At 42.7% G+C, this 26,248-nt stretch overlaps 1 protein-coding gene across 5 annotated transcripts in view; it reads left to right on the forward strand.

Annotated features, from left to right (window-relative positions):
- LOC306938778 (ras/Rap GTPase-activating protein SynGAP-like) overlaps nt 1-26,248 on the forward strand; it is a 66,170-nt gene that overhangs the window by 35,324 nt on the left and 4,598 nt on the right. For 3 of the 5 annotated variants that reach the window (XM_079523086.1, XM_079523085.1, XM_079523084.1), the window contains exons 4-19: nt 1,051-1,204; nt 3,832-3,930; nt 4,093-4,332; nt 5,887-6,222; nt 7,268-7,412; nt 8,572-8,716; nt 11,556-11,792; nt 13,630-13,831; nt 15,458-15,648; nt 16,123-16,327; nt 16,560-16,994; nt 17,736-17,915; nt 20,318-20,851; nt 22,513-22,731; nt 24,562-24,723; nt 25,113-25,324. In XM_079523086.1, coding sequence (XP_079379212.1) covers nt 1,051-1,204; nt 3,832-3,930; nt 4,093-4,332; nt 5,887-6,222; nt 7,268-7,412; nt 8,572-8,716; nt 11,556-11,792; nt 13,630-13,831; nt 15,458-15,648; nt 16,123-16,327; nt 16,560-16,994; nt 17,736-17,915; nt 20,318-20,851; nt 22,513-22,731; nt 24,562-24,723; nt 25,113-25,324 — 3,696 coding nt within the window. The remainder of the gene's footprint in view (nt 1-1,050; nt 1,205-3,831; nt 3,931-4,092; nt 4,333-5,886; nt 6,223-7,267; nt 7,413-8,571; nt 8,717-11,555; nt 11,793-13,629; nt 13,832-15,457; nt 15,649-16,122; nt 16,328-16,559; nt 16,995-17,735; nt 17,916-20,317; nt 20,852-22,512; nt 22,732-24,561; nt 24,724-25,112; nt 25,325-26,248) is intronic. The other 2 variants (XM_079523088.1, XM_079523087.1) reach the window with 1 other exon arrangement.

Genomic DNA, 26,248 nt, shown 5'->3' on the forward strand with positions numbered 1-26,248 from the left:
AACCGCAAGCACGGGAGCAGCACATGTCCGACCACATGTTCAACCACAACACGACCGTTGTTTCCGCATGTCGGACCTTTGGTGTGTAGGATCTGCGCGTGCATCCCCTATTCCCCTGTAGTACTCGTACTGCACTGTCTGTACTACTCATATACTGTACTGTACTGCATTGTATACTCTGTAGTCTGTACTGTACTGCTCGGAAAATGAGAATTTTAGATTATATTCAAAACTGTACCTAGTTTAAAAAGCTGGATTGCCCCCTCCTGCATTATGTGACTCACTTTGTGTATTCTCATTTAGTGAGTTCTATGAAATCTTCAATCCTCTTCTATTATCCATAAAGTTGCACTCAGGCAGTACGTTTTCACTGTGAAAGCCACAACTGGAATGCCTTACCTGACAAGACTTGGCATCAGTACTAATTAAAAACAAACTAAAAAGTCTGCTAAAAGCCACTCAACACTGTAACCTTGACTACATTTGATCTCATGGACTTCTTAATGCATATAATCATGCCTGTTGCATTTGTAATTTTAGCTGACAGTGTGTGGGTGTGTGTATTGTGTAAGTGTAACTTTGTATTGCATGTTTTTTTCTTTTATCTGTTGTGCTATTTTAATTGTTTTCTGCCAAAGTGACTGCAGATGGAAATTAGATATAAGCTAACTTTGGTGCAGTACATCAAATGGTAACATTTGTGTTTAACCCATCAAAACTGGGAATGAGCCTAGGTCATTTTAGATCTTTTAAAAAACGTGAGAATGTGTGCAAATATATATTTGAACTCAATTCATTTCTTCTGGGGGTCCCTGGAACTATATATATATATATATATATATATATATATATATATATATATATATTGTTTTTTTTTTGGGGGGGGGGGGGTTTCAGAAAACTGTTTATTTTTTTAATCGACCTCTTAATGGGTTTAATACAGTACAATTACAAAGAAAATAGTAAAGCTTGGTCTCATAGAATTTGCATTGCGAGTGTAACAATTGCAGAGAATTGATCTTACATAAAGCTCTCCCTGTGTCTTCCCAGGACACGCCTGATGCAGAGCTTCAAAGAATCTCACTCCCATGAGTCTCTGCTCTCCCCCAGCAGTGCGGCAGAAGCTTTAGACCTAGTCCTGGACGAAGATGCCATAATCAAACCTGTCCATTCCAGCATACTGGGACAGGAGTACTGCTTTGAGGTTTTGAACTTATATTTTAACATCGTCTTAAATGTTAACCAATCCATCCAATTATTACATTGGCCCGGGGTGCAGTCCGCAGAGAGAGAAAAATGAGATGAGAGAAAACCATAGGACACGACAAAGAAGACTAGACTCAGTCACACCGTCAGTCAACAGCCTGATCGATTCTCCTGAGCCCTGTGTCTTTCTACCTTTTATTATTTGTGTCTGACAATTTTATATAGGCTATCCACCAATATTACAAACGCCAATAGTTGTGAATCCATTATGTTATGGGCACAAGCGCACGCACGCACGCACGCGCACGCACGCACGCACGCACGCACGCGCACACATGCACGCACGCGCACACACACACACACGGCTGGCTGGTCGAAGGCAGTTTTGCTGTGGCTGTGATTGTGCATTGCAGAGCCGTGGCTGTGGATGTCAGAGCTGTGAATGAGAACAGGGCTGAGGAAAAGGGATAAAATGGCAGCACCATGTGATCTGCTGCCTTCGCTATAGAGGAACATTTAGACACCTTTAGGGGGGGATTGGCCATCAGTGGAATCGGTCAAACCAATCAGTGGCATATACGGGCGGGATCTTGGCGAGACCGGGTGTGACGGCATCGAGAAGCGCCTGTTGAAATTGTATTTCCCAGCTCCTTAAAACTGGAAAATCTTCTTCTATTCTTGAAAACAAGCGAAGGCATGACTTACACATCTGACACGATAGTGAGGTTTTATTGTGTTTTGAATGTTAAACCTAATGCTATCAGGCGTTCGTTAACACTTTTTCGTTTGCGGGGTTAGTGCTTACTCTCCTGTTGGCTACTATAGGTCATGTAGACGTCAATATGATTGGTTCGAGTTAGCACGCCCCAGGTGATAAACAGACGGTCCCATCCAATCATCTGCCTAGTAGCTTGAAATCTTCAGCGATTGGGCTGCAGAGCTGCTTCCATCTGGCGTAGTCGGGTTAAGTTTGATAAGCATTAGGCCATGACTCCCATTTTATAAAATGTTATCTCTGGGCCCGTAGCCCATGTTGAGAACAAGTTCAATCGAACACATGGACATGGATATGCAGGCCCATACTAGCCTGGGTCTACACTCTAGTCTACACCATAAACCAGGCCCATGCCTCCGTTTTTGAGCTTTTCTCTTGAATAATAAAACACCACCATAACAAATCCAGCCTACGGGATCATGTTGTCTGTTCAATGCAAGGGGTTAGAGGTCAACCACGCACCATGTAACCACCTCCGCCAGCATTCCCCTTCACCCACAAACACACGTTATGTAGCTGCCCGTAATAATTAGTCATTTAGTCTGCCCCCCCCCCCCCCGTAATAATTAGTCATTTAGTCTGCCCCCCCCCCCCCCCCCCCCCCCGCGTGTGTGTGTGTGTGTGTGTGTGTGTGTGTGTGTGTGTGTGTGTGTGTGTGTGTGTGTGTGTGTGTGTGTGTGTGTGTGTGTGTGTGTGTGTGTGTGTGTGTGTGTGTGTGTGTGTGTGTGTGTGTGTGTGTGTGTGTGTGTGTGTGTGTGTGTGTGTGTGTGTGTGTGTGTGTGTGTGTGTGCGTGCGTGTGTGCGCCCTTCTTAGATCCCGGAAGGTAATGCAGAATCATTATGGGATATGAAGTTGTCTCCAGACATTACAAATTCTGCATAGGATCTGTATTTACGGTACATGCTTAATTACAGCGTCGCCCAAAGGGTGTACTTTCTGGAAGAGAACATGCACAGTGAAATCCAGAGTGTTCATTTGACTCTGAGAGTGATGTAATGGACCCGACCGTTAAGGGTCAAATATAACACACTTCAATTTACACACCAGATTTGACCGTGTACTGTACATACACCTGGGAGCTGCCTATTAAAACATTAGCATTATACTCTTAGTAATTATGCAGCTCCACCGTGACCGTTGGGAATTATGAGTGCCTTGCTCAAAGTGGATCTATGCAGGAGTTTTCAGAGTGTTTATCATACCCCACCCGCCACTTGCATTTAGTGTGCGTTTAATTTAAAATAAATATGGGCATGTCCCTCAAATTCTGTGTACTTTTTTTATCATCGCTATCGTAAACCTTGAATTTATTTTGTCACAAGCTCTTAGTACTTTTCATTGGTTAAATGTTTATAAAACCCTCAGACAGACTTACTCCTGTATCCAAAAGTTTGATCTTCAGGCAATCAAAATGCATTTTGGGCTTTTGATACATTTGCGCAGCAACGGTATAGAACAATAAATAAAAAAACTAACAATAATTTGTAAAACTAAAAAAAGAAGACAAAATAATTAAATATGGATGTAGGCCTACAAGGTTTCTGCCTGACGGGGATAATAGGGGCGGCTGTGGCTCAGGAGGTAGAGCAGGTCGTCCAATGATCCATGGGTCGGCGGTTCGAATCCCGGCTCCTCCTGTCTACATGTCGAAGTGTCCTTGGGAAAGACACTGAACCCCAAATTGCTCCCGATGTGCTGGTTGGTACCTTGCATGGCTTCCGCCGCAATCGGTGTATGAATGTGTGTGTGAATGAGTGAATGTAATGCACAATCTATGTAAAGCGCCTTGGATAAAGGTGCTATATAAATGCACCATTTACCATTTATAGTGTGTGCTTTGTGTCTGCAGGTGACAACTAATTCAGGGACAAAATGCTTTGCTTGTCGTTCAGCTTCAGAGAGGGACAAATGGATCGAGAATTTGCAGCGAGCGGTCAAACCGAACAAGGTATAGTAAGACCCGTAAGTGGTTGAAAAGAGAGTGGAACTAAACGGGTGAACTAAAAAAAAAACATCTGAATTGAGGCCAAACTTTCTCTCATCTCAAGAGAGAAACGAAAAGTATTTAGTGGGGAAGTGACACCATTTATAATATGACTTTTTTTTATAGGATAACAGCAGAAGAGTGGAGAATGTGCTCAAGCTGTGGATCATTGAAGCTCGGGACCTTCCGACGAAGAAACGGTACTATTGTGAGCTGTGTCTGGATGACATGCTGTACGCACGCACCACCAGCAAGCCCCGCACAGACACCGTGTTCTGGGGAGAGCACTTTGAGTTCAACAACTTGCCGACAATCCGTAGCCTTCGTTTGCACCTCTACAAAGAAACGGACAAAAAAAGACGCAAGGTACATTAAGTCTATTCATTCTACACTTAACTTTCCATTTATCCATGACACTCTTGTCTACTGTGCCATATTGCACAAGATATGTGCAAAATGACTTGCTATACTGTACTGTAGTGAAATAAGTTGTACTGTTACGTAAGGCACTTTAATTTAAAACATTCTTTATTGTAAGATTTCAATTTGTAGTTGGCATAGAGGCATTGTAATGAGCGCCAATATTCACTTTATTTACATTACAAAGTAGTTTTTTGTTTCTATCATGAATATTAATAATTCAATTGTGTAATTACTAGCAAAATAATACACAAAAGAGAGTAATTTAGTCCCAAAGTCCTGGGACTAACTGACCTTCCCAGCTCGAAGAACCACCGTCCAAACAGTATACTTTCCCATAATTTATTTTATTTTTCTTCAGGGCAGGGGGTTACAAAAAATCCAAACATAACGCTACAGTACATATCTGTCCCCGGCTAACTGACATCCTTTTAAAGCTGGAGCCATCCACGGGGCACCAATCCGGAGAGGCTGCGTCTGCTACTGGCACTCCTCCTCCTCCAATCATCCCACACACACACACACACACACACACACACACACACACACACACACACACACACACACACACACAGGGGAACCCAACCCTACTTCCCTATAACAATAACCAACATAGCCAGCACAAATTCGATGCTTATCAACAACAGATAAATATCGGCTACTGCCATCGGTTAATGTCCGATATCAGCAAATATCGTCCGATACTGATAATCTGAGAATGTGGCCAATATTATCGGTGCATCCCTAATAAGCGGTGGTGCTGTACCATGTGATATTGGCACTGGTGTGCTGTATCAGTGACTCTTGCCTTTGGTCTCATGCTTATGACCACAGCAAACCAGTGCCCATATCTTACAATATACTGTAGCACTTCTCCATGTATATTATTATTATTATTATGCAAGGGTTCGATTTGTAAAAAAAGAAAAAGAAAAAAGAATTGGGGACATTTTCGTCGCTGTCGGGCAGAAACATCTCAACTGCATATTCTAACTTTTCGTAAATGAACGTCCTATACTTGATCATATTACAGTGTCAAAAGTAGTACATCCACAAGCTCGGAATGCGGTGTGTACGAAGCGACGCATTTCGAGCTTGTCGATCTGCTACTTCTGTTAGTTTTGAATTTGAATCGTGAAAAGTTAAATTTCTGGACATGAGGTTTCTACCCGACAGAGGTAATTATACTTCAAGTAAGACAAGTACTGAAAATGGCTCATCTACAAGCTCTGTAACGAAAAGGCCTTGTGCACTTGTGCAAGGACAGGTGCGTCGGAGCCTGCAACCAAATGTGAATCATGAGAAGAAAAGGGTCCCGCACACTGTCTTTCACTTATAGAGCAGTAGTTTTATTAGATGACAATGTTTCGGTCTAAACGACCTTCCTGATGAAGGTCGTTTAGACCGATACGTTGTCATCTAATAAACCTACTGCTATAACATCTAACTGTGTACTTGAACCTGTAGTGATTCTATTTTATTATTTTTTTCCCAATCAAGGAAAAGAGCACATACCTTGGCCTGGTGAGCATCCCCATCTCCAGCATCACCGGCAGACAGTTTGTAGAGCAGTGGTATCCCGTCATACAGTCCAGTGTCTTGGCCAAGAGTGGCGGCGTCGGGAGTGGCAAAGTAATCAATGCCTCGCTCCGTGTCAAGTCCCGCTATCAGACGATGAACATCCTCCCAATGGAGCTGTACAAGGAGTTTGCGGAGTACACCACCAACAACTACCGAACACTGTGCGCCGTCCTGGAGCCACTGCTCAGCGTCAAAAGCAAAGAGGAGGTAGCGTTTGCCCTGGTGCACATCCTGCAAAGCACAGGGAAGACCAAGGTGAGGTCGGTGGCAGTGGTCAAAAACATGTAACATGTTTATTTTTTAACTTTATCTTATTCATGTTCCTCTCTATTCTAATTTGAACCCCAACTCCCCCCCCCCCCCCCCATTTTTTTTATCCATAATTCTTGTTGCAAACAACTAGTCCTGCACACTGTCTAATTTGCAATGATATATGTATCATATGCACATTTCAGTGCTGGACCCTCGTCAGGCAAATCAACACAGAATCATTGCAATATTGTATACACAGATTGATGTCCCTTTCGTACGCACCAGTCTCAAGAACTAGATGGTGTGAAGTGTTCTTCTGATCCAACATTAGTGCACCAAAAATAGTAGAATATCATGCTGTTTCACGTCAGAGAAAGTATCACAAAGAAAGCCAAAATCATACAAAATTAAGTGGTTATCCTATATGCTGTACATAGGCCTAAGTGATGCTGATGGTGAAAGAATCAGAGAACCGCAACATGGGGCAAAACCAGCATCAGTGTTTAACCTTTATTTTGGCGTGAATGCACTGTTGGGAATGTCCTAGATCCCATTGCAATAATCGGTGGGATCTGAAGAATAAATAATTACTTATCTATAGGAAGATTTTTTATTTTATTTTCATGCTGCACAGAAAGTGCTACATGTAAATGGCCCTTTCGCTTATAGTGTCATCCAAAAACATACATGCAATGGTAAATTAATGTAACTAAATTATATTAACAAATTCCCCCCAATGTATTCCCCAAGCAAATGATAACAAAATAAAATGACAATTGAACAATAACTTTCTTTGGGATAATATAATGTAAAATACGGTAGTATATATTTGCCACACTTAAATAATCATAGGTTGTAATAATTCTGTCCAAGACTACATTCACTTGTGTCAAGCTGTATACCATGAAATGATGATGAGTTTGAATCTGTCCCAGACCTGCATTGACACCCATTCACCTCTGTGACTATCTATACATTGTGTGTTTTTTTTGTTTTTTTTAATTATTATTATTATATTGTGACTTTCTTGTGACCGATCTCTTTTCAGGAGTTCCTGTCTGATATGGCGATGAGTGAGGTTGACCGATACATGGACCGGGAGCATATGATCTTTCGGGAGAACACCCTTGCAACTAAGGCTGTCGAAGAGTACCTCAAATTGATAGGTCACAGATACCTCAAGGATGCCGTAGGTAAAACACTGTGTAATGTAGTATTTTCACCGCAGATTTCTAATCTGTCACCATGTGGACACAAACTGGTCTAGGGGTGGAAGATTGGAGGAATGGGTGGTGCTTACCTATAGAGCGTCGCAGTCCCGCCCCCTTTCATGACGACGCCAGGCCCAGGAAATGAATCACAATGCATTTTTCCCATAGACATTTCAAAAAGTATTTATTTAAAGACCTTTTAAGCGTCGTACGAAGCCAACTCGAGTCGTGACAAATCATGACAACACACACAATATTTTGGACCAAACAAATAATTACATAGAAGAAAAACAACAACAAAAGTGTTGTAACCTGCCGTTTTTTTCTACTTTCTAATTCTTTGTTTGGCCCGAAAAATTGTGTTTGTTGTCATGATTTGTCACGACAAGAGTTGGCTTTGTCTGCGGCGTAAACGTCTTTAAATAAATAGTTTCTGAAATGTCTATGAGGAAAATGAACAGATAATCATTTCCTGGGCCCTGGTAGGGGGCGGGACTGCGATTGTCTTTGGCCCCTTTTCCACCAAAATAACTGGTTTTGTTTTAGATTCTTGGAACCTTGGTGCTTTCACGGAACCGGTGGCCATTTTTTGGTTCCAGTTCCAAACCAACTTTTAGGGTTTTGAACCAATTCCTTTCCAGTGGAAAAACTCTGAACTGGTTCAATATTAGGTGGGAAAAAATGACTGAACTGTAATATATAATATGAAATATCTTTACATTGGACAAAACATTTTCCGATGGGGGGGGGGGGGGGGGGGGGTCCACAGCCAAATTTTACTTTTGTAAAAGTTTGAGAACTACTGATTTAGAAGGCATTTGCAGAATCGCCCTCAGGTCTTAACCCATTTAGGCCTGAGATCAGATTCTAAAAATGTCTTCTACATCCTGACAGGTTTCTGAAAAAGCTATGTTTCTATGTCAGTCGTTCTTCGATTTTTCAAAAATAGCAGACCTACAAGCTCGTAGCGCGCCACTCAGTGGCGCGCTATGAGCTTGTAGATCTGCTATTTTTCAATAGCTAAAGCATAACATAATGCTAACACCAAAAGGGGTTCCCGCCCAAAATGGGTGTTGCATCTTGATTGCATGAAGCAATAGTAATAATAAATCACAATAATGATAACGTGTTCATCTTACAGGTGACTTCATTCGAGCCTTATATGAGTCTGAGGAGAATTGTGAGGTGGACCCCATGCGTGTCCCCCCCTCAGTCCTTGCAGACCATCAAGCCAATCTCCGCATGTGTTGTGAGCTGGCACTCTGCAAGGTCATCAACTCTCTGTGGTCAGTATTACGATTACAGCCATACAGCAAATTGTGCATTTGTTTTGTGGTAAATCCTGGTGTGTTGCACCATAGATGGGGTCTCAATCAGGCTAATCTTTGAAATGATCTTCACAATAAAGTGCAATCTTTCCTGGTCAAAACATATTTTATAGACATAATTTGGCAATAAATGTTTTTTTTTAGGGGCACTAGCCCCTCGTGTGTGTGTGTGTGCGTGTGCGTGTGCGTGTGCGTGCGTGTGCGTGTGCGCGTGCGTGCGCGCGTGCGCCACGGAATGTGATGATTTTATTGGCTGAGCACAGACTGATGATGTGATTCTTTTGTTGCACATTCCAGTGCTTATTTTGTTGATTCATACTGTAACAATCACACTCATGTGATGAAGTGAGGGGCGCTCTTATCATAATACATCAGCCAATCAAATCATCACATTCCGTGCTACGGACACACACACAAAGCTGTGCATAGGAGGGGTTAATGCCCCTCAAAAATGTAAGCCATATGATATTTGGCCAATATCACTGTATACATTTACTCAGTATATCAACTATCACAATTACTGGTAGTATGAACTAGTTGTAGGGTGAAGTTGCCTCCCATTATAGGCGGGAACCCCTTTTTGTAACCCTACCCTTCTGGACGGGAACCCCTCTTGGCATTCTGTACAGTATGTACAGTATTAAAAAATTACAGGGGCCCGTTCCACGGAACTTGGATTAGAGATTAAGCCGGGATTTAACATATCCTGGCTTAATATATCCTGGATCAGCGATTAACCGGTTTCATGAAAGCTGGTTAATCTTGCCAGATTCATTTAACCAGTTAACCTGGATATGTTGAGGCTTGATTCGGTTTCATGAAAGTGATGCTACATTAGTTACCATGGAAACTAATGCTTTGGACTTAGCCTGCTCCGGACCAGGCTAACAGCCAGGTTTAACCTAATCCTGATGTCTTTACTGTTCATTAAGCAGTCAAACTGATCACAAACCAATGATGTTTTCCACACTTATTCAATTATTATGGGTTTATGTTGCCTTATTTTTATCGGTCTGCATTAAAGGACTAATTTAAGCACTATATAAAATCAAAGAACCAGCTTGTGAGCTTGTAGATCAGCTGCTTTTGGTGAATGTTCCCAGAATAGGTTTGCTGTCGTGCAAGTGCACGGTTAAGAAGAATTATTATATTATATTATATTTTTTTTGTAAAAGTGAAAATCACTAAATATTACCATTACTCATTGTTTTACAACATATTACCATTGTAACGTTTCACCCACTATTGAACCCATGACCCACAGTTCACCAATCTGGCCCCTGTCTGGACAACAACCCCCTTCCCCAAAGGTAGCTCCCTCAGAGGAGGGAGTTATGGCCAAATATTAAGAATTCTGTTTTAAGTTAATAGACTATAGTAGTGGTAAAATGTAAACTATATTTTTGGGGTAGTTAATCATTCAGTCTATCCACTATTGAGAGTATGTTCTCTCATTAATTACAGTAGCAGTATTTATTTTAGAAGCTTAAGTCCTTGTATCAGTAAGTCTTGAATAGATTAGTAAAGATACAGAGATATACAGAAGGGGGCAGTAATGCAACTATTAAGGATGCAAACTGCCATAATACCCCATGAAGAAGAAGGATCAGTAAATCTGTGTTCCACCAAATGGGTCTAGAGACAAAAAGCCAGGCTGTCTATTCAGCCAGGCTTTATGATCCTGGCTCGCTAAATCCGCCCATTCTAAGCCTCTCTTGGCTTTAGTGGAACGGAATAAACCAGGCTGTAAAGACCAGGATTTAAAAAGCCTGGTTTTGGCCTAAATCCTGGATTAGTTAATCCAAGTTTCGTGGAACAGGCAGGAAACTTAGGTCAGGATTTAGAAAGCGTTTATAGAATCAGCCTCAGTCCAAAATGGGTTAAGGTGCAACTTGGAGGCTCGTTAGCCTGCCAGGCTGTGCCTGAACAACCAACCAGATCACTAGCCACCAAGAAGCATGTTGCATTGGATAGCAACTTCAAGTCAATTTCAGATAAATATATTTATACAGCGACAATAAATATGTAAATTGATGCTTTACTTTGTCATAGAACAGTGTCACACGAAACAAGTATTTTAGAGAGACCCACAAATCCCTATGGACATACAGTACGTACTCTTTACTTTAACAGGAAGAAATCTTGAACAGAACCTGGCTGCTTTTTGCCTTGCCCGGTTGGGGAGGGAGATGGAGAGAGACATGACTTAGTTTACAACACTTAAAGGAGCATTCAGTGATTTGGAAAACCACCCAGTCCGCCCCGGTAACAAAATGTGCACATGCACGCTCTACAGTGGGGGGAAGTGCAACAGGCCAACAGCATGTGCACCAAGGCCCGCCCCCAGTCGATCATGATTGGAGGAAGGCCCCTCTCATCCTGATTGGATGAAGGCTTTGCCACCCGCCACCAAAACTGAAACTAGGGTTTTTGACCCCAGGGGCTCACTGGGGACAGGGAGGAACTCCTTATATGGTCAGCACACTCTATAGTAGGGAGGGTTATCCAGAAAAAAAGAAAAAATGATATTTGAATTAAGTAAAATCACTGCCACAGTGACATGCCAAGAGAAGCGTGCTTGAGCACCGTGAAACACTTAAGCCCGCATCTGAGTTGCATACCGATAGGGTGGGAATCATTTACGGTGTATTTAGAAATTGTACTGTACTGTACTCTGGGGCTTGTACCAGTCTCCAAGCCCCAGAGTTATGAATGAATCCATTTTGTGCTGAATATTTGATAACGATGATAAATAAAATAAAGGGCAATCTTATTTTCATTTATTTTTTCTCCCCAGCATATTTCCTCGGGAGTTAAAGGAGGTTTTTGCCTCATGGAGAGCCAGATGTGCTGAACGGGGGAGGGAAGACCTTGCTGACAGCCTCATCAGTTCTTCCCTCTTTCTTCGCTTTATGTGCCCCGCAATTATGTCCCCTTCCCTCTTTAACCTCACCCAGGAGTACCCTGCTGAACGTACCTCTCGCACACTCACACTTATAGCCAAGGTGATTCAGAACCTGGCCAACTTCAGCAAGTGAGTCACTACCTTCTTTTCCCACCGTTATGGCAGCTATAGCGTTCTAAATATATTCTACTGGATGCATTTTTTTTCTTTGATTTGCATGACTTGAACCTATGGTATGTTGGGGACTGACATTATTCTTGGAATTCAGTGACAGCAAACTCACATTTCAGACTGCTACCGCGTCATAGACTAAAACATATATTGTCAGGTCCAAAGTGAATAGCACTGGGAAGTGCCATTTTTTTTGCAAATAAATATTTTTATATGGACAATCCAATTTATAATAATTAAATATGTATTGGCACCCCGAGATGTACAGACAAGGTTCAGAAATAATTAATTGATGGAGTGCATACAGTACCTCAACCAACACTATGCAGTTGTCAAGATACCATTTTCTCCTGAGATATGATAGACTGTTATGACAATTTGTTTAGAGCAGATTACTGTAGATGAGTCATTAATAATGATTATGATGATTATTGCTTGTTTTAAATCACAAATGAAAATAGAGAAGAGATGCCAATCAAGTACTGTATAAGAATATGCATTAATAGCATCAAATCTACATTTATTGTTTGACTAGATTTTCAAACACAATAAGAAAAGCTATGTACACGCAGTACAGAGTGGACAGTGAACAGAGCTGCATATGTTTGTTTGTATGTGTTTATTGCTCCTAGAGGCTGTTATCATCATCATGTTAAAAGCAAATATATATAGCTATATTGTGCTTCAGTAGTGCTATTTTTAAATGTTTGTTTCACTTGACCTTTTAAAGAAGGCAATCCATTACTAGTTATGGTATTGAAAGCTGACCATATTTATTGTGCAGCATGAAAAGATACTCTGGATTATGAGTATGACACTTTAACTCGGCTGCGCATGTTATGTTAAGGGAGACATCGAAGAGGATGAATCAACATATACAGTAGAATGTCAGAACAGGTCAGCTCCATATATGGAGATGTCAGGGTTTGAGGCTTGAGACCATATATGGGGACATTGATGATGTCGAGACCTGGGCACAATATATGGGGGACTCCCTGTGTATGGGGATTTTGAGTGACGAAAAACGCACGATTCCATAGTTAACCCCAGTTCCCAGTGCCAGCATACACGTTCACTTTAAAAGACGGAGTTTGCCCCCCCACCCCACCCCCCACACACTCGCTACATCCACTCGCTACACATTGGAACAAGCACACACTGTTAACCTTTCGTAGAAGCTTTTACATGGCGGCAGCGTCACGGTACAAAGGCACAAATTAAATCCGAAATGTGGATGGCAGAAAATCCACCAAGGACAGCGATCCTGGAGTCGGATTTATGGAGGTTTGAAAATCCTCCTTTCAACTGGTTTGCACTATGATTATATTTGCAATCCCATAGTTGGAAGGGTGGGGCGTTGGGGTACGTATATATATATATATACGGACCTGGAATATGACGCCACCTAGCGTCGACCTCCGTACCTGGGAAAAAAATAGTTAACTGCGACCTACAGTCGCAATAAAAAATACATTTTCTTCAACATTCTGATTAAGACTCTGTCAAAACGTTATTTCTATAATAAAGCCTTGACTGGGAGCTTTACAAAGTTACAGTGTGTGGACTTTTTATATTAAGGATTCCCTATTAAGTTAAGGTCCCTGGCAGAAAACATTTTCAGAAGGGCATCCGTGGCCAAATATTTGAAGGTCCATGAAAAAGTGTATTTATTGGTTCTAGTTTAGTACCGTCCCTAACTCCTAATCCCACACACTGAAACTTAAAAAAAATTATGTTTCTGTCCTCTCTTTATTTCCATGACTTACCTGTCTTTGTCATTTATCCACCTCTATAGATTTGGACCTAAGGAGGAATACCTATATTTCATGAATGAGTTTCTGGAGATGGAGTGGGGCTCCATGCAGCAGTTCCTCTATGAGATTTCCAACATGGAGACAGGGGGCAATGCAGGCGGGTTCGAGGGCTACATTGATCTGGGCAGAGAGTTGTCCATGCTCCACAGCTTACTCTGGGAAGTCATGGGCCAGCTCAGCAAGGTAAGTGAAATTGTAAAAAAGGGGAAAAAAAGCCACTAAAGAAACAGGATTTGACCTCTAATAGAAGGCTGAGTATTTGTGAGATGATATTAAAACGTAAATCTCGCCGGAGCTGGCTTTTTTTTTTTTTTTTTAATAGTTGCCGACGGGAATGGGTGATCAAAAGAAAACCTGCAGGGTTTTTCTTGCGGACACACTACATCTGGAATAAAGCAGTTGTACTGTAGCACAGTCATTTTGAAACGTGCTTGCTGACAGGGACGTGTACATGCATTATTTAATCGAGGCTTACTGCTTGACAGTAGGTTATTTATAAATTATTTATTAATGACCTACTGTCAAACTGTAAGCCCAGCGTGCCGCTGTCTGTGGTGCTATAATGGCCATCTCTCTGTCTCTCTCTCTCCGTTTGCAATATCTTTCCGTCCCAATGGAAATATTGCAGGATTATGCTGGACTGGACGGTAATATTGCAGGATTATGCAGGTCTAAGCGGCAGGAGCGGCCCGGTGGTCAGAAAGGAATCACAAGTGCTCAGAAATGATACCATTGTGGGCGCTGGTAGGAATGGTCAGAAATCCAACTGGATCGGGCGGGAGCGGGACTAAAGGCCTATTCATAGTCCAGTTTTCGGTGATAAAGTGACCAGACCACCGCTATCACCGAAAACTACAACATGATGTCACTGAGCCACGGTGAACAGCAGACCACCGCTCTCCCCAGCCCTTCTCTCTGTTTTAACTCAGTCACCGAGACTCGCTTCAGGCAATGTGATTGGTCTAAGTTGTTATGTTGTGCTGGCTATAGTACACAGAAGAAATCTAGCACTCACGGCAATAGCTTTTAAGGCACTTATTTATTTTACCATAGGTAGGTTAGGTATATGGCGTGCTGCAGACAAGCAGCACACAATGAACGCGTTGTGGCCGAAGCCTTCGTCAGCGTTGTATACAACGCTGACGAAGGCTTCGGCCGATTCGGCCGATTTCTTCTCTGTGTAAAATGTCGTGTCTGACCGTGCACCCGGTAAAATGATTAAAGTGAGTGAGACGAGATGGAGTCGTGCATGCTGCCTTCTATTCAAAATGTGCTGGCTATAGTATACATTAGAATAGTTGCAATGAGAGCTCAGATCGCAAAACCACCACGGAGCATAGCCGGGCAGCGCTGTCCTCCTGGCCGTGACGAGTGTATGTGTGGGGTGACAGAGAAAACGGTGACTCGGGGAGGCAGGGTTTGCGGGCTCGCAGTATAGCCAGCACAACACAGGTAGCTCCCCCCATTCCTCTGCCTCTCCGTTCATCTGAATTTCTGGGTAAAAACGGGGATACAGATAGGCTCACACTCAGAATAAAAGTCCCTCTCACCCACACGTTTTGTCCAATGTATTCATGTACTGTAGTAGTATAGTTTATTTGATATGGACAGTTACACATTCACATGTCATTAACACTGAATTAACAACCATCCAATATTGTAGCTTATGCTAATTGGCAACACTCCAGGGCCATCTCCCTAGGAGGGCTTATGATGGAAAGTGTAACTCTGGATTAGAATAAAAAATGTGGTCTGTAAAATGATTCTGTTAAACTCACTGGCGCATAATGTTGTTCAAACCTCCTTCAGGATGCCATTCTGAAACTTGGACCTCTGCCACGGTTACTGAACGATATCAGCGTAGCCCTGAGAAACCCTCAGCTCCACACGCCAGCCAATCACCAGCCAGAAAGACAGAAGGATCGATTCTTCTCCCGGCCGTCTTTCAATCGCCTGATGTCGTCAGATTTCCAAAACCTTATGATGCGTGACTTAAACAGGTGATGGGATTTCTACTTAATGTGGTGTGTTCCTTTGTATAATAGCCCCTCTTATTGAGTTGCACAAATATCACCCTTTGTGATGAAATTAATGAGTGGCATGTCAAATCCCCTTCAAATTTCTATTCTGGAATATGGCAGAAAACAGTGCAGGCCCTATTTGAGAGACTTAGGAAGGATAACAGGATTCTATATAAGCCCATAAAAGCTACATGTGGTCCCAACAGTGAACATCGTAAAGCATGAGTTATATTTGGTCGTGCACCGGTGAAATGCTGAAATTAGCCGAGCTACAAGCTCAAAATGCATCGCGCAGAGACACATTGTGAGCTTGTGGATCGGCTATTTTTGGTGCACGACACCAGCGTGCAACCACTACATACTTTATACTCATACTGTAAGTATAAATTGCCATTCACCATTGATTTTCGTGCAAGAATCTAACGTGTGATTCCTTTGGTTCTGTTTCTGCAGCTCTATAGACATCTCCCGCCTGCCCTCCCCCACAACGGGGGTATCCGCTGTGGAAGCCCTCTCCTCTCATCTCAACATGAGGCGCCAACCGGAGCGAGACCTCCGCTCATCGAGAGAAGTGTTCTATGTGACCCGGCCGCCCTTGGCTCGATCCAGCCCTGCATACTGCACAAGCAGCTCAGACATCACTGAGCCTGACCCAAAGGTACTGTAACTTTGTCTGAATGGGTCATTTGTCTTCGTTCCCACAACCCTGTCAGAGCATCTCTCATGACCCAGTTTTGGTGCCAAAAATGAAATAAAGCTCTACATTTTTTAAACTTTTTTTTCTAACTTTTTTCTTTTTTTTGGGGTAACATTTTTACATACAATTTCAAAGCAGAAACGCATGACTGCACTGTTACAATAAATATGACCTTTTATCTTTTCCCTCCAAGATCCACAGTGTTAACAAAAGTGTCTCCATGATGGACCTCCAGGACTCCCGGATGAACAGCATCTCCAACCTCAACTCCGTGGGGGACATGCTGGCCTCCTCGCAGGCCTCCATCGCCGGCCTGGGCCACAGCTTCGGCAACCTGCAGGGCGGAGGCGGCGGCGGCGGCCCACTTCGCATGGGAAGCGGGCATATGTCCGCCCCGGGCACGGGGGGCAGCGGGGCCCATAGGAGCCAGATGGGACACATAGGAGGCCCGACCGAGTCGCTCTCCCAGCAGCAGCAGCAGGCGGCGGCGGCCATGCACTACCCGCTGTCCTTCCAGAACCCCCTGTTCCATCTGGCCGCGCAGAACTCCCCGGGTCAGTCTCCTGCTCCCCCTCCTCTGCTGCTCGCCCCGGAGCCCGAGAACGGCCACCACAACGACTACACGCAGGTACAATTTACAATTTAGGCATTTAGCACTTAATCCAGAGCTACTTACAGTAAGCAAGAACAACACATGGTAATACATCAAATGCATAGAAAATCATTAAATGTCATTAAATACATAAAAGTCACACCCATGTGAAGTGAGTGGTGCAACTCCGTGTGGGGGTAGTTAGTCATCAAGAATCATAAGTAAGCTAAGAACCTAATATCCATCTAACAGTAGAATATATGTACAATGAAACTATGAGTATACACTATACATAGTGCTATGTCTACTCTACATAAAACTATCTAAAAGCACGCCCAGTGGGGCGGCCCGGTTCCAGCGAGCCTTCCTGTATCCGAAACGGTCGAGAAGTGACAGAGTTACTGTGTTGCAACTTTTCGTGCTCGGACATACATTCATACAGACACACATAGCTGCGTAATGGAGCGGAGGCACCGCTCAAAAATGACTTAATTGAGCCTTTGCATATGCCATTTTTGGAACGTTGGAACATAATGAGTACATGCTTCATTATCACAAAGTGCACAAAGAAATGACTGTCACATTTAATAATATACTGTCAAATATAGCGGAAATTAAGCTTGTAGATCTGCTTTCTCTGCTATTTTTGTCAAACGTTTGAAAATGTACTGTATGAACATTGAAACCATTATGCAAACTAAGTGCGATTATCTCAAATTATTATCTCAAATAACCGTGGGGGTGATTGGGTGATTACGGTATTTGAAATTGTGACAGGGCTACGCGCAGGCCTTTGGCAACAGCGCCTTCTCCCGCAGCGAGGACCTGTCGGCGCTACGGTCACAGAGCAGCCTGGTGCAGCCCAGCATCGTCCACTCGCACAGCTACAGTGATGATTTCACCCGGCAGAATCAGAGCAACGATTACGCCTGGCGCCAGCTGTCACTGCAAGTGCAGGTAGGTGGTATGTTTGATGCCCGAGGCATACATTTGCCGTTTCACTTCATTTACATTATGTGATGGACAACCATCCATGCGGGCACACTAAAACAATATGCGGATTATGCTCCGAATGGATACCATTTTAATTGACAATGTATTTCCTCTTAAGTTTAACCCATTCTGGGCGGGAACCCCTTTTGGTGTTTTACCCCCTCAGGCCGGGAACCCATTTTGGGGTTCTGTACAGTATGTACAGTATTCAAAAATGTAAAGATTTTGATGCTGCTATATAAATATTTGAAGTTTTTCAGAAACCTTAGGTCAGGATTTAGAGGCGTTTTTAGAATCGGCCTCAGGCCTAAATGGGTTAAAGAAATAATAAGAAATAAAATATAACATAAAGGTTAAGCCTTTATTCAATCAAGGGATATACTGGGATAATCAACGCGTCGTGTGGTTTAAAAGAATGATGCATGAGCATGATGTAGGGGTTCATGATAGCGTTTGCCGAGTGTGTTATGTTTCCAGTTGATTCTCTTGCTCATACAGTACCATGGCCACTTACCAACAATGGGTGAATGTAATGCACAATCTATGTAAAGCGCCTTGGATAAAGGCGCTATATAAATGCACCATTTACCATTTACAATTAAACTGTGTTCATGCATATGCAGCTCTTTAGTTGGATCTTGAACTTTGTGCTGGCACTAAATCTTTGTCAACCTTGGAATAAACGTTTCCTTACAACTGAACTGAACTGAACTCCAACTACATGCAGTGAGAGAAGCGTCACAACTGTGTCTGGTGAAAATATCCTTTCACAACGTCAGAACACATACATTTTGTGTTCCTTAAAACTTTTAACTTAGTAATGATTGTATTTCCACATTGTTCTATCAAATTATAGATATATTTTGATTGTATTTCCACATTCTTCTCCCTGCAGAGTTTCATTAGGATTAGGACTAGGCATCAAAGGTGTGCTTTTATCTATATATAATGCACATCCTCCGGCCATACAGAATCATTTATTATCAGTGGCCATGCAGGCATGCAGTACAGTACAGTATATTTGGGTAAGGGATATTTTCTTTGTTTTGTTTGGTAAAGTTACAACATGACCATGGCATATTCATTGCATAACATGATTTTTGTAATTATGAATCCACTCAGATAAAAGACCTCTTTCACCAGGACTGAAATGTTTCTTCATAGGAAGATTAACCAAAGTCCAAAGGGGCTTTATATTATTTTGAGGAGAAAAAATAGAGTCTGCAACACTGGTATGAAAACAACTCCACTGGTTTATTTGAATCAACGTTTCGATCCCTTAGGATCTTCTTCAGGAAGATTCCTGAAGAAGATCCTAAGGGATCGAAACGTTGATTCAGTTGATCAGGAAGATTCCTGATCAGATTCCTGATCAGGATGATTCCTGATCAACAGGAAGATTCCTGAAGAAGATCCTAAGGGATCGAAACGTTGATTCAAATAAACCAGTGGAGCTGAGTTTTCATACCAGTGATGCGGACTCTATTTTTTCTCCTCTTGTACTGCCTTTGTCCAGCACCTGGGCTAGAGTGGAGGTGCATGCTCTATTACCTTTGTTAGTTTGCTTTATATTATTTAAGGTGCTCACCTTAATGTACATTTTGTATGGATAAAAATGCTTTGTGTAAATGTGTAGATACCTTTTTGTTTCTTTATTATTTCTTCCTCCCCCCTCCCCCCTTGATACCCATGCCCCCCCTTCTAAAACTAATTTCACCCAATGTTTTGCATCTGTAAATAATGTGATGTGACAACAAAGATAGTTCTATTCTTCTGATTCTAAACCTGAATCTTATGCATCTACTTTGTATCACAGGTTTGATAGCAGTTCATGTATGTGAATAAACGCATCAGTCCACTGATGCAATGATTTCCATTACTTTGACAGAGCCTGGATATAGACTGACACTGACATGTCAGTACCCACATCATCCATTTCATCTTATCTAAAGTGCTCTACAGTACATTCAGGTTTGAAGACATAATAAGTGCAATATAAGTGCAATATCACATTTGTGATACCAGTTTGATGTTAAAGTGGTGGAATTTAACTTGCTATAAAGAACTGAGGCAGGATCATTGTATGTTATTGTCACCAATGTGTTTTCCTTTACAGGGAGATAGATGACAACATAGTTTGCTCTCAAAAAACATTTTATCACTGTATAAAAAGCTGTCCAAGCCTGGATTATTTTGTTCCCGTTACATTTTCGTGCCCAGCGGCTACTGGCTTGCACCCACCCCCCCTCATTGCCTCAATGCATGGGTGACCAGATGGATTCTTTTTGGGCCAAGTCTGTCTACTGTAGCATGCTGATAATTTCTCTGTTGGTTCCATTGTCACTTTCTCATCTCGTCTTCTCCAGGAGTCTCTCCAGCAGCAGCTTCTTATGGGCCTGACATCGCAGACGCCCACCGGTACGGGCACCCCCGCGTCCTTGGCCACGCCACCTACGACCGTCCATCCCATCCGCCACACGTCCGCCGTGCCGCAACACCTCAAGTCACAGCGGTCCTTTAACACGCCCACATCCACACCCCCGAGAGCTCGCCCCCAGAGCAGGAACCTCCTCCTGGAATCTTCGGAAGCGAGCTTTGGCGGCAGCCAGGCGCCGCCGCGGCCATTGCAGCCTCAGCCATCACTGCAGCCACAGCCGTCACTGCAACAACAGCCATCGCTGCAGCCACAGCCGTCACTGCAACAACAGCAGCAGCAACAGCAGCAGCAACAGCAGCAACAGCAGCAGCAACAGCAGCAGCAACTGCAGCAGCAACTGCAGCAGCAACAGCAGCAGCAACAGCAGCAGCAGCAGCAACTGCAGCAACAGCAGCAGCAACAGCAGCAGCAGCAGCAGCAGCAGCAACAGCAGCAGCAACTGCAGCGTCAGCAGGAGGCTAAGGTTAGTATAGTTTTGCATTTGTCATGGTCTCCGCCCAGGCCGGACATACAGTAAGGCCCAAGGCAGGGCGGTCGATAACACATTTATCATTGACTGGGGACCGGGGTCATCTGAACAAGATTTGGCTGTGATTGCCTTTCAAAGTTTGCGAGCCATGGGTAGGCATCCCGGCCTGGTGGAACACAATATACAATGCACAATATACAGTATATGTAGTTTCAGTTAACATTTTTTTGTAAAGTCTTGTTTTTATTTATATTTCAGTCAAAAACAAACTTCAATTTGAGTTTTCCTGATTAGCTTTTAGTTAACTAGGCTATAATAACCCTGCAGGCAGTGGTGTAAAGTAACTACAGTGAGTAAATTTACTCAAGTACTGTAGCCTACTTAAGTAAAATTTTGAGGTATTTTATTTTTTACTTTGCTTCGAGTATTTCCAATTTTCAGTACATTTACTCAATTTTTTTTAATTGAAATTTTGTTACTAGTTACTTTGAAAATAGCCAATCGTCAAGCTCACAATGCGTCATGATGCGACCACGCCCCAGGGAGGCTCTCCAGCGTTGAAGCACTCGGCCCTAGTGGTTAGAGCGTGAACTGCAGACGGACCCGTGGATTTATGACCAGGAAACCCCGTGCAGCTGGGCTTTAACATTGAGCACTCGTTTGCACTTCCGCATTTGACCACCAAACTTTGGTGGTCAAATGCGGAAGTAGATGAAGTAGATGGTTCTTCAAAACGCCACTGAGCAACTTCCACTGACATGAATAGCAGGGGGGGGGGCAGTTATCGCTCCGGTTCAGCCTTTTATTACTCTATGGATGCGACGCATTGTGAGCTTGTAGATGTTAGATGTAGATGTAGCTGTTTTCAAAAGATATTTATACATTTGAAAAGTTGTGAAATGGGACATTCTGAATAATGAGTACTTTCCACTTTTGGTACCTTAAAGGTACCATCTCCGTGGTCATCATATGAGCATACCTAACAATGGATGCCAAAAAAATGGGAAAATTCTCATTTTTGTGTGTTTTTATATCAAAAGTCCATAAAAATATTTTTTGTATTACTTCCTGAAAACGAAAACGTGCTGCGTGATGACGTGTCGAGTATCGTATCGATAAAAGCCAATAAAAATGAAGCTCACCCGTATCCTCTCCATATGTGCGCATCCGTGCAGCACAGCTGCTATTGATTACATAAATCCTCCGTTTTTATTCCCATTCCAGATAACATCCAGACAGTGTATTACTCGGTTTCAACTTAATCATCACGCTAAAATATGTATCTGAAAACATTATAGGGTAGAAATAAGCCACATAACAGTAAACTGGTACAGTTGCGCCGTCTATTTGATTTGTAAACAAACACACACCACGCTGCTGCGTATAGCATAGCAACACTCCCTAGCTACCGTCCCATCGCCTGAAGGGATGCGACGCTCTGATTGGTTCAGAAACTTCAGACCGGTGTTTCAACTTGAAATCGTTTGAAACTTCATAATAAAATGTCCACCATTTCCGTTTCATTACACCTTTAAGTACACTTTTACAATAACAATACTTTTGTACTTTTACTCAAGTCAATTTTGAATTCCGTACTTTACTTTGATACTTTTTACTTTTTCAGTAAAAAGTACTTTTTCCACCTCTGCCTGCAGGAGCCACAGTCTCTGACGTCGCTGACGGACAGCCCGGCTCCGGGCCTTCCTTACCAGACGAGCTCGGCCAAGGAGAACCAGAACCAGACCCAGGGCCCAGGGCCTGCTGCAGCAGCAGAGGAGTCTAACGACACACCCACCAAAAGCACCAAGAAGCCTCCGCAGTCACAGCTGCAGCCCCCGCAGCCTCACCTGCTCAAACCAGTTGTCAACAAACAGGTGAATGTGATGAACGTATGCTTCAGCCGCTGCTTCCCCACTGGACGCATGTTTGGGTCGTGGACCAATTTTTATGGATCACGAGTACATATTCCCTTTTTTTTCTCTTTTCCTCCACATAATAGTTTTTAAAGTATAATAAAAAACGTTTGAACAAAAACATCTCAAGTCTTCATCAGAAATTCTAACATTTACAAAAGTGTAAAAAATAATAACAGTAGAGAAGTATTGAAAATAGCAGATCTACAAGCTCACAACATGGCATGTTGTGAGCTTTAATTAGATCTGCTATTTTCACTAGTTTCCTGGACAAACATCTAATTTCTATTTTGGGTCTTTTGGGCAAAAAGAGGTTTTAGAACCAATGCATTCAGCAGACACTTTCTCACTAACACATGAATTAGAGCAGTGGCTCTATCCTGCAAAGCCAATGTTAGCCAATTAGGATGGAATATGAAATATCGGACAGATCCGTCTTGAACACAAGACTATAGAGATACTGTGTAACGATTTGAGGGATTTTTGGACAGAATCTGGAGTAATATCAAAAAATGTGTTTTACAAAAGTCGGCCTCCTGGTGGCGCTACAACAGGCCGTTCTGGAACATTTGGGGCAGAGGTTCATCGTTGGCATCCAGGGAGTGTGTGTGCAAAATGTGGCATCGACCGGGTTAACGGTGCCGGAGATTAGCTGGTAACAGACGGACGGACACATACACACACACACACACACACGGACGGTGTGCAAAACATACTATTATATCTCAAAGGAACTTTATACATTACAACCATCAGTAAAATAGATCAATTGAAGCAGGAGCGATCATGGTGAAAAATGTTCTGGAGCATTCCTTTGAGCTGACCGAAGGATGGCAGGGAGCTCAGTTTTAAAGAGTTTTGGAGTTCATTCCACGAAGTTGGGCCATTGACAGAAAAAGCTGTCTTGCCCAACTCTGTCTGGAACCTTGAGCCTTAAGAAATCACTAGAGCGGGTCTGATAGGTGCTATTCTATAACATAGATTTTTACAATTTAAATTGGGGGTCCCAGATATAGAAGTGCCATTAAATGGGGGTCCATAGCCTAATGCATATCAAACTGGGGGTCCTTGAACTTTAACGAGTTGAGAATCACTGCTAGAACCGTAAAAATCTTCTCTTATGGTGGTCCCTGGCAAACTTTTCAAACGGGGGACCGCGGGCTAATTAGTGTCAAATTGGGGGTCTTTGACATGAAAAAGTTTGGGAACCACAGAATTAGAGGTCTCTGGACTGTAAGGAGATGCGTTTAATAAAATTCTAAATGGAAATTGTTAATGTCGACACCAGGAAATTAAATGTAGGGCAGTAACCCCCAAATAATGATGCATTTATCTGGAGTGCTGCAAAGTTTGAAGGATTTATAATGAGACCGGCAGTGAGTAATATGGAGTGCCTCATGAAAGATGTTGACATTTTGAATAGTCTCCAAGTTTCTCCATGAAATTGCGACCTATTTATTTTATTTATTTTTCTGGAGTGTTGCAAAGTTTGAATGATTCATAGTGAGACAGGCAAAACAAATAAAAATATGACAACAATTTGAATAATTGGGGGTGGGAGGGGCACTAAGAAATTGTAACAGATCACAGGGACATTTTCAACCTTTGTCTTTTAATTGCCTTAATGGCCTTTTAGCACTGTAATTAGTCATTACATAAAGTGGGTAGCTAGGATGTGCTAACAACAAATTGCGGCCGTTTTACTGGAAATACCAAAAAAAAAATCTAAATATCAGGTGCATTGGTTAATTGCAGAAAGAAAATGAAATTGACATTTTTTTTGTATTTCAGGGTTCTCAGTCTTCGCTGAGTACCCCAGCTATGAACGAACGGACGGTAGCTTGGGTCTCCAACATGCCACATCTTTCAGCGGACATCGAGAGTTTGCGACCTGCCCGTGAAGGGCAGCTGAAAGAGTACTCCAAGAGCATGGACGAATCACGACTTGAAAGGGTCAGTGCTTACCCCACAAATAGTTGTAGTAGGAATTGTGATGGTAAAGATATTATAGAGATTGTATAAGTAAACTTTATTTATAAAGGGTCATTTAGATTAACAAGAGAAAAAGCATTGCATACAGAACAAAAACAAAATGATAAACCTACAGTATAAAAGCATTAAGAACTACACATATCAAACAAAGTGTTTAGATATAATTGAGTTATTAACATTGTCTTAAAAACATCCGTGTCATTTTATATTTGAGAGCTTGTAGAGTGCTTGTTCAACTAGTCCTAAAGATTTAGAAGGCATTTGTAGATTCAGCCTCAGGTCGTAATGGGTTAAAACACCCCAGTGACTGCATTCTTTAAAACGTACTGTATTTTGTGTTTGTTTTTCAGGCGAAAGAATATGAGGAAGAAATATATTCCTTGAAGGAGAGGCTGAAGATGTCTCACCGCAAACTGGAGGAATATGAACATAGGCTGTTTTCACAGGAACAGCAGACCAGCAAGATCCTGCAGTCGTACCAGCATCGCCTGGACGACAGCGAACGTCGACTGAAACAGCAGCAGGTGGAGAAAGACAGTCAGATCAAAGGCATCATCAACAGGTGACATATTTAGCAGCTTTTTGAGGAGAACAAATTGAATAATCCTTTTTAGCGATAGAAAGCAAGTCTTTTGCACACCTACAAAGTAGGGGACAGGTGCGTACAGTATGAGAAGAGCAGTCGAGGGGCCCAACTTACTGAAAGAAAACTCCTGCACACTTCATAAAATAAACAATGATTTAATGGGAATACAGCGACGATTCTGTCTTTTAGATCTTCATCAGGTTATCCTAATTATCCCATTAAGACATGAAGCCAATTCTACAAATGTCTTCTTAAACGAGTAGTAAACTTTTTTGTGCTTGGAAAGGAGCCAGCTTATAAGTGGTTCAGGCATTTAGTACAGATTTCCGATAGCATTCCGAGCGTCTCCCTAGGGAGGTCCTCGCTGCATGTCCCACTGGGAAGAGGTCCAGTGGCAGACCAAGGACCAGGGTGGGATTACATCTCTACACTGGCCTGGCCCCTGGGAACCCCCAGGAGGAAGTGACTAATGTTGCTCAGGCTGGAGCTCTCTGCTGGAACTGTTGCCCCCATGACCGATTCCAGATAAGCGGTTGAATATGGATGGCCTGTTCTAAACCACTGTTCTAAATCCTAAGAGTTTTCTGAAAAACGTATGTTGCTATATTTATAGCTAAATCACACAGATGCTTTCCCAGTTTTAATGGAGTAGTAGAAATACAGTACATACATACATCATTAGGGACACAGGGGACCCCCGGAACATCCGGACCCCCAGGAATATGGCCAGGTGGCCGGCCCAGTTCCGGCGAGCCTTCCCGTGTCCGAAACAGTCGAGAAATGACAACTTTCCGTGCTCATTCCGTGCTCATCCGTGCTGGGACGGACATACATACCTGCGTAATGGAGCGGAGGCACCGCTCGTTTATGCACAATTACTTCCAAGCAATTGAAGCAGCT

This window comes from Electrona antarctica (genome assembly GCF_951216825.1).
Source record: "Electrona antarctica genome assembly, chromosome: 15".
Lineage (NCBI taxonomy): Eukaryota > Metazoa > Chordata > Actinopteri > Myctophiformes > Myctophidae > Electrona > Electrona antarctica.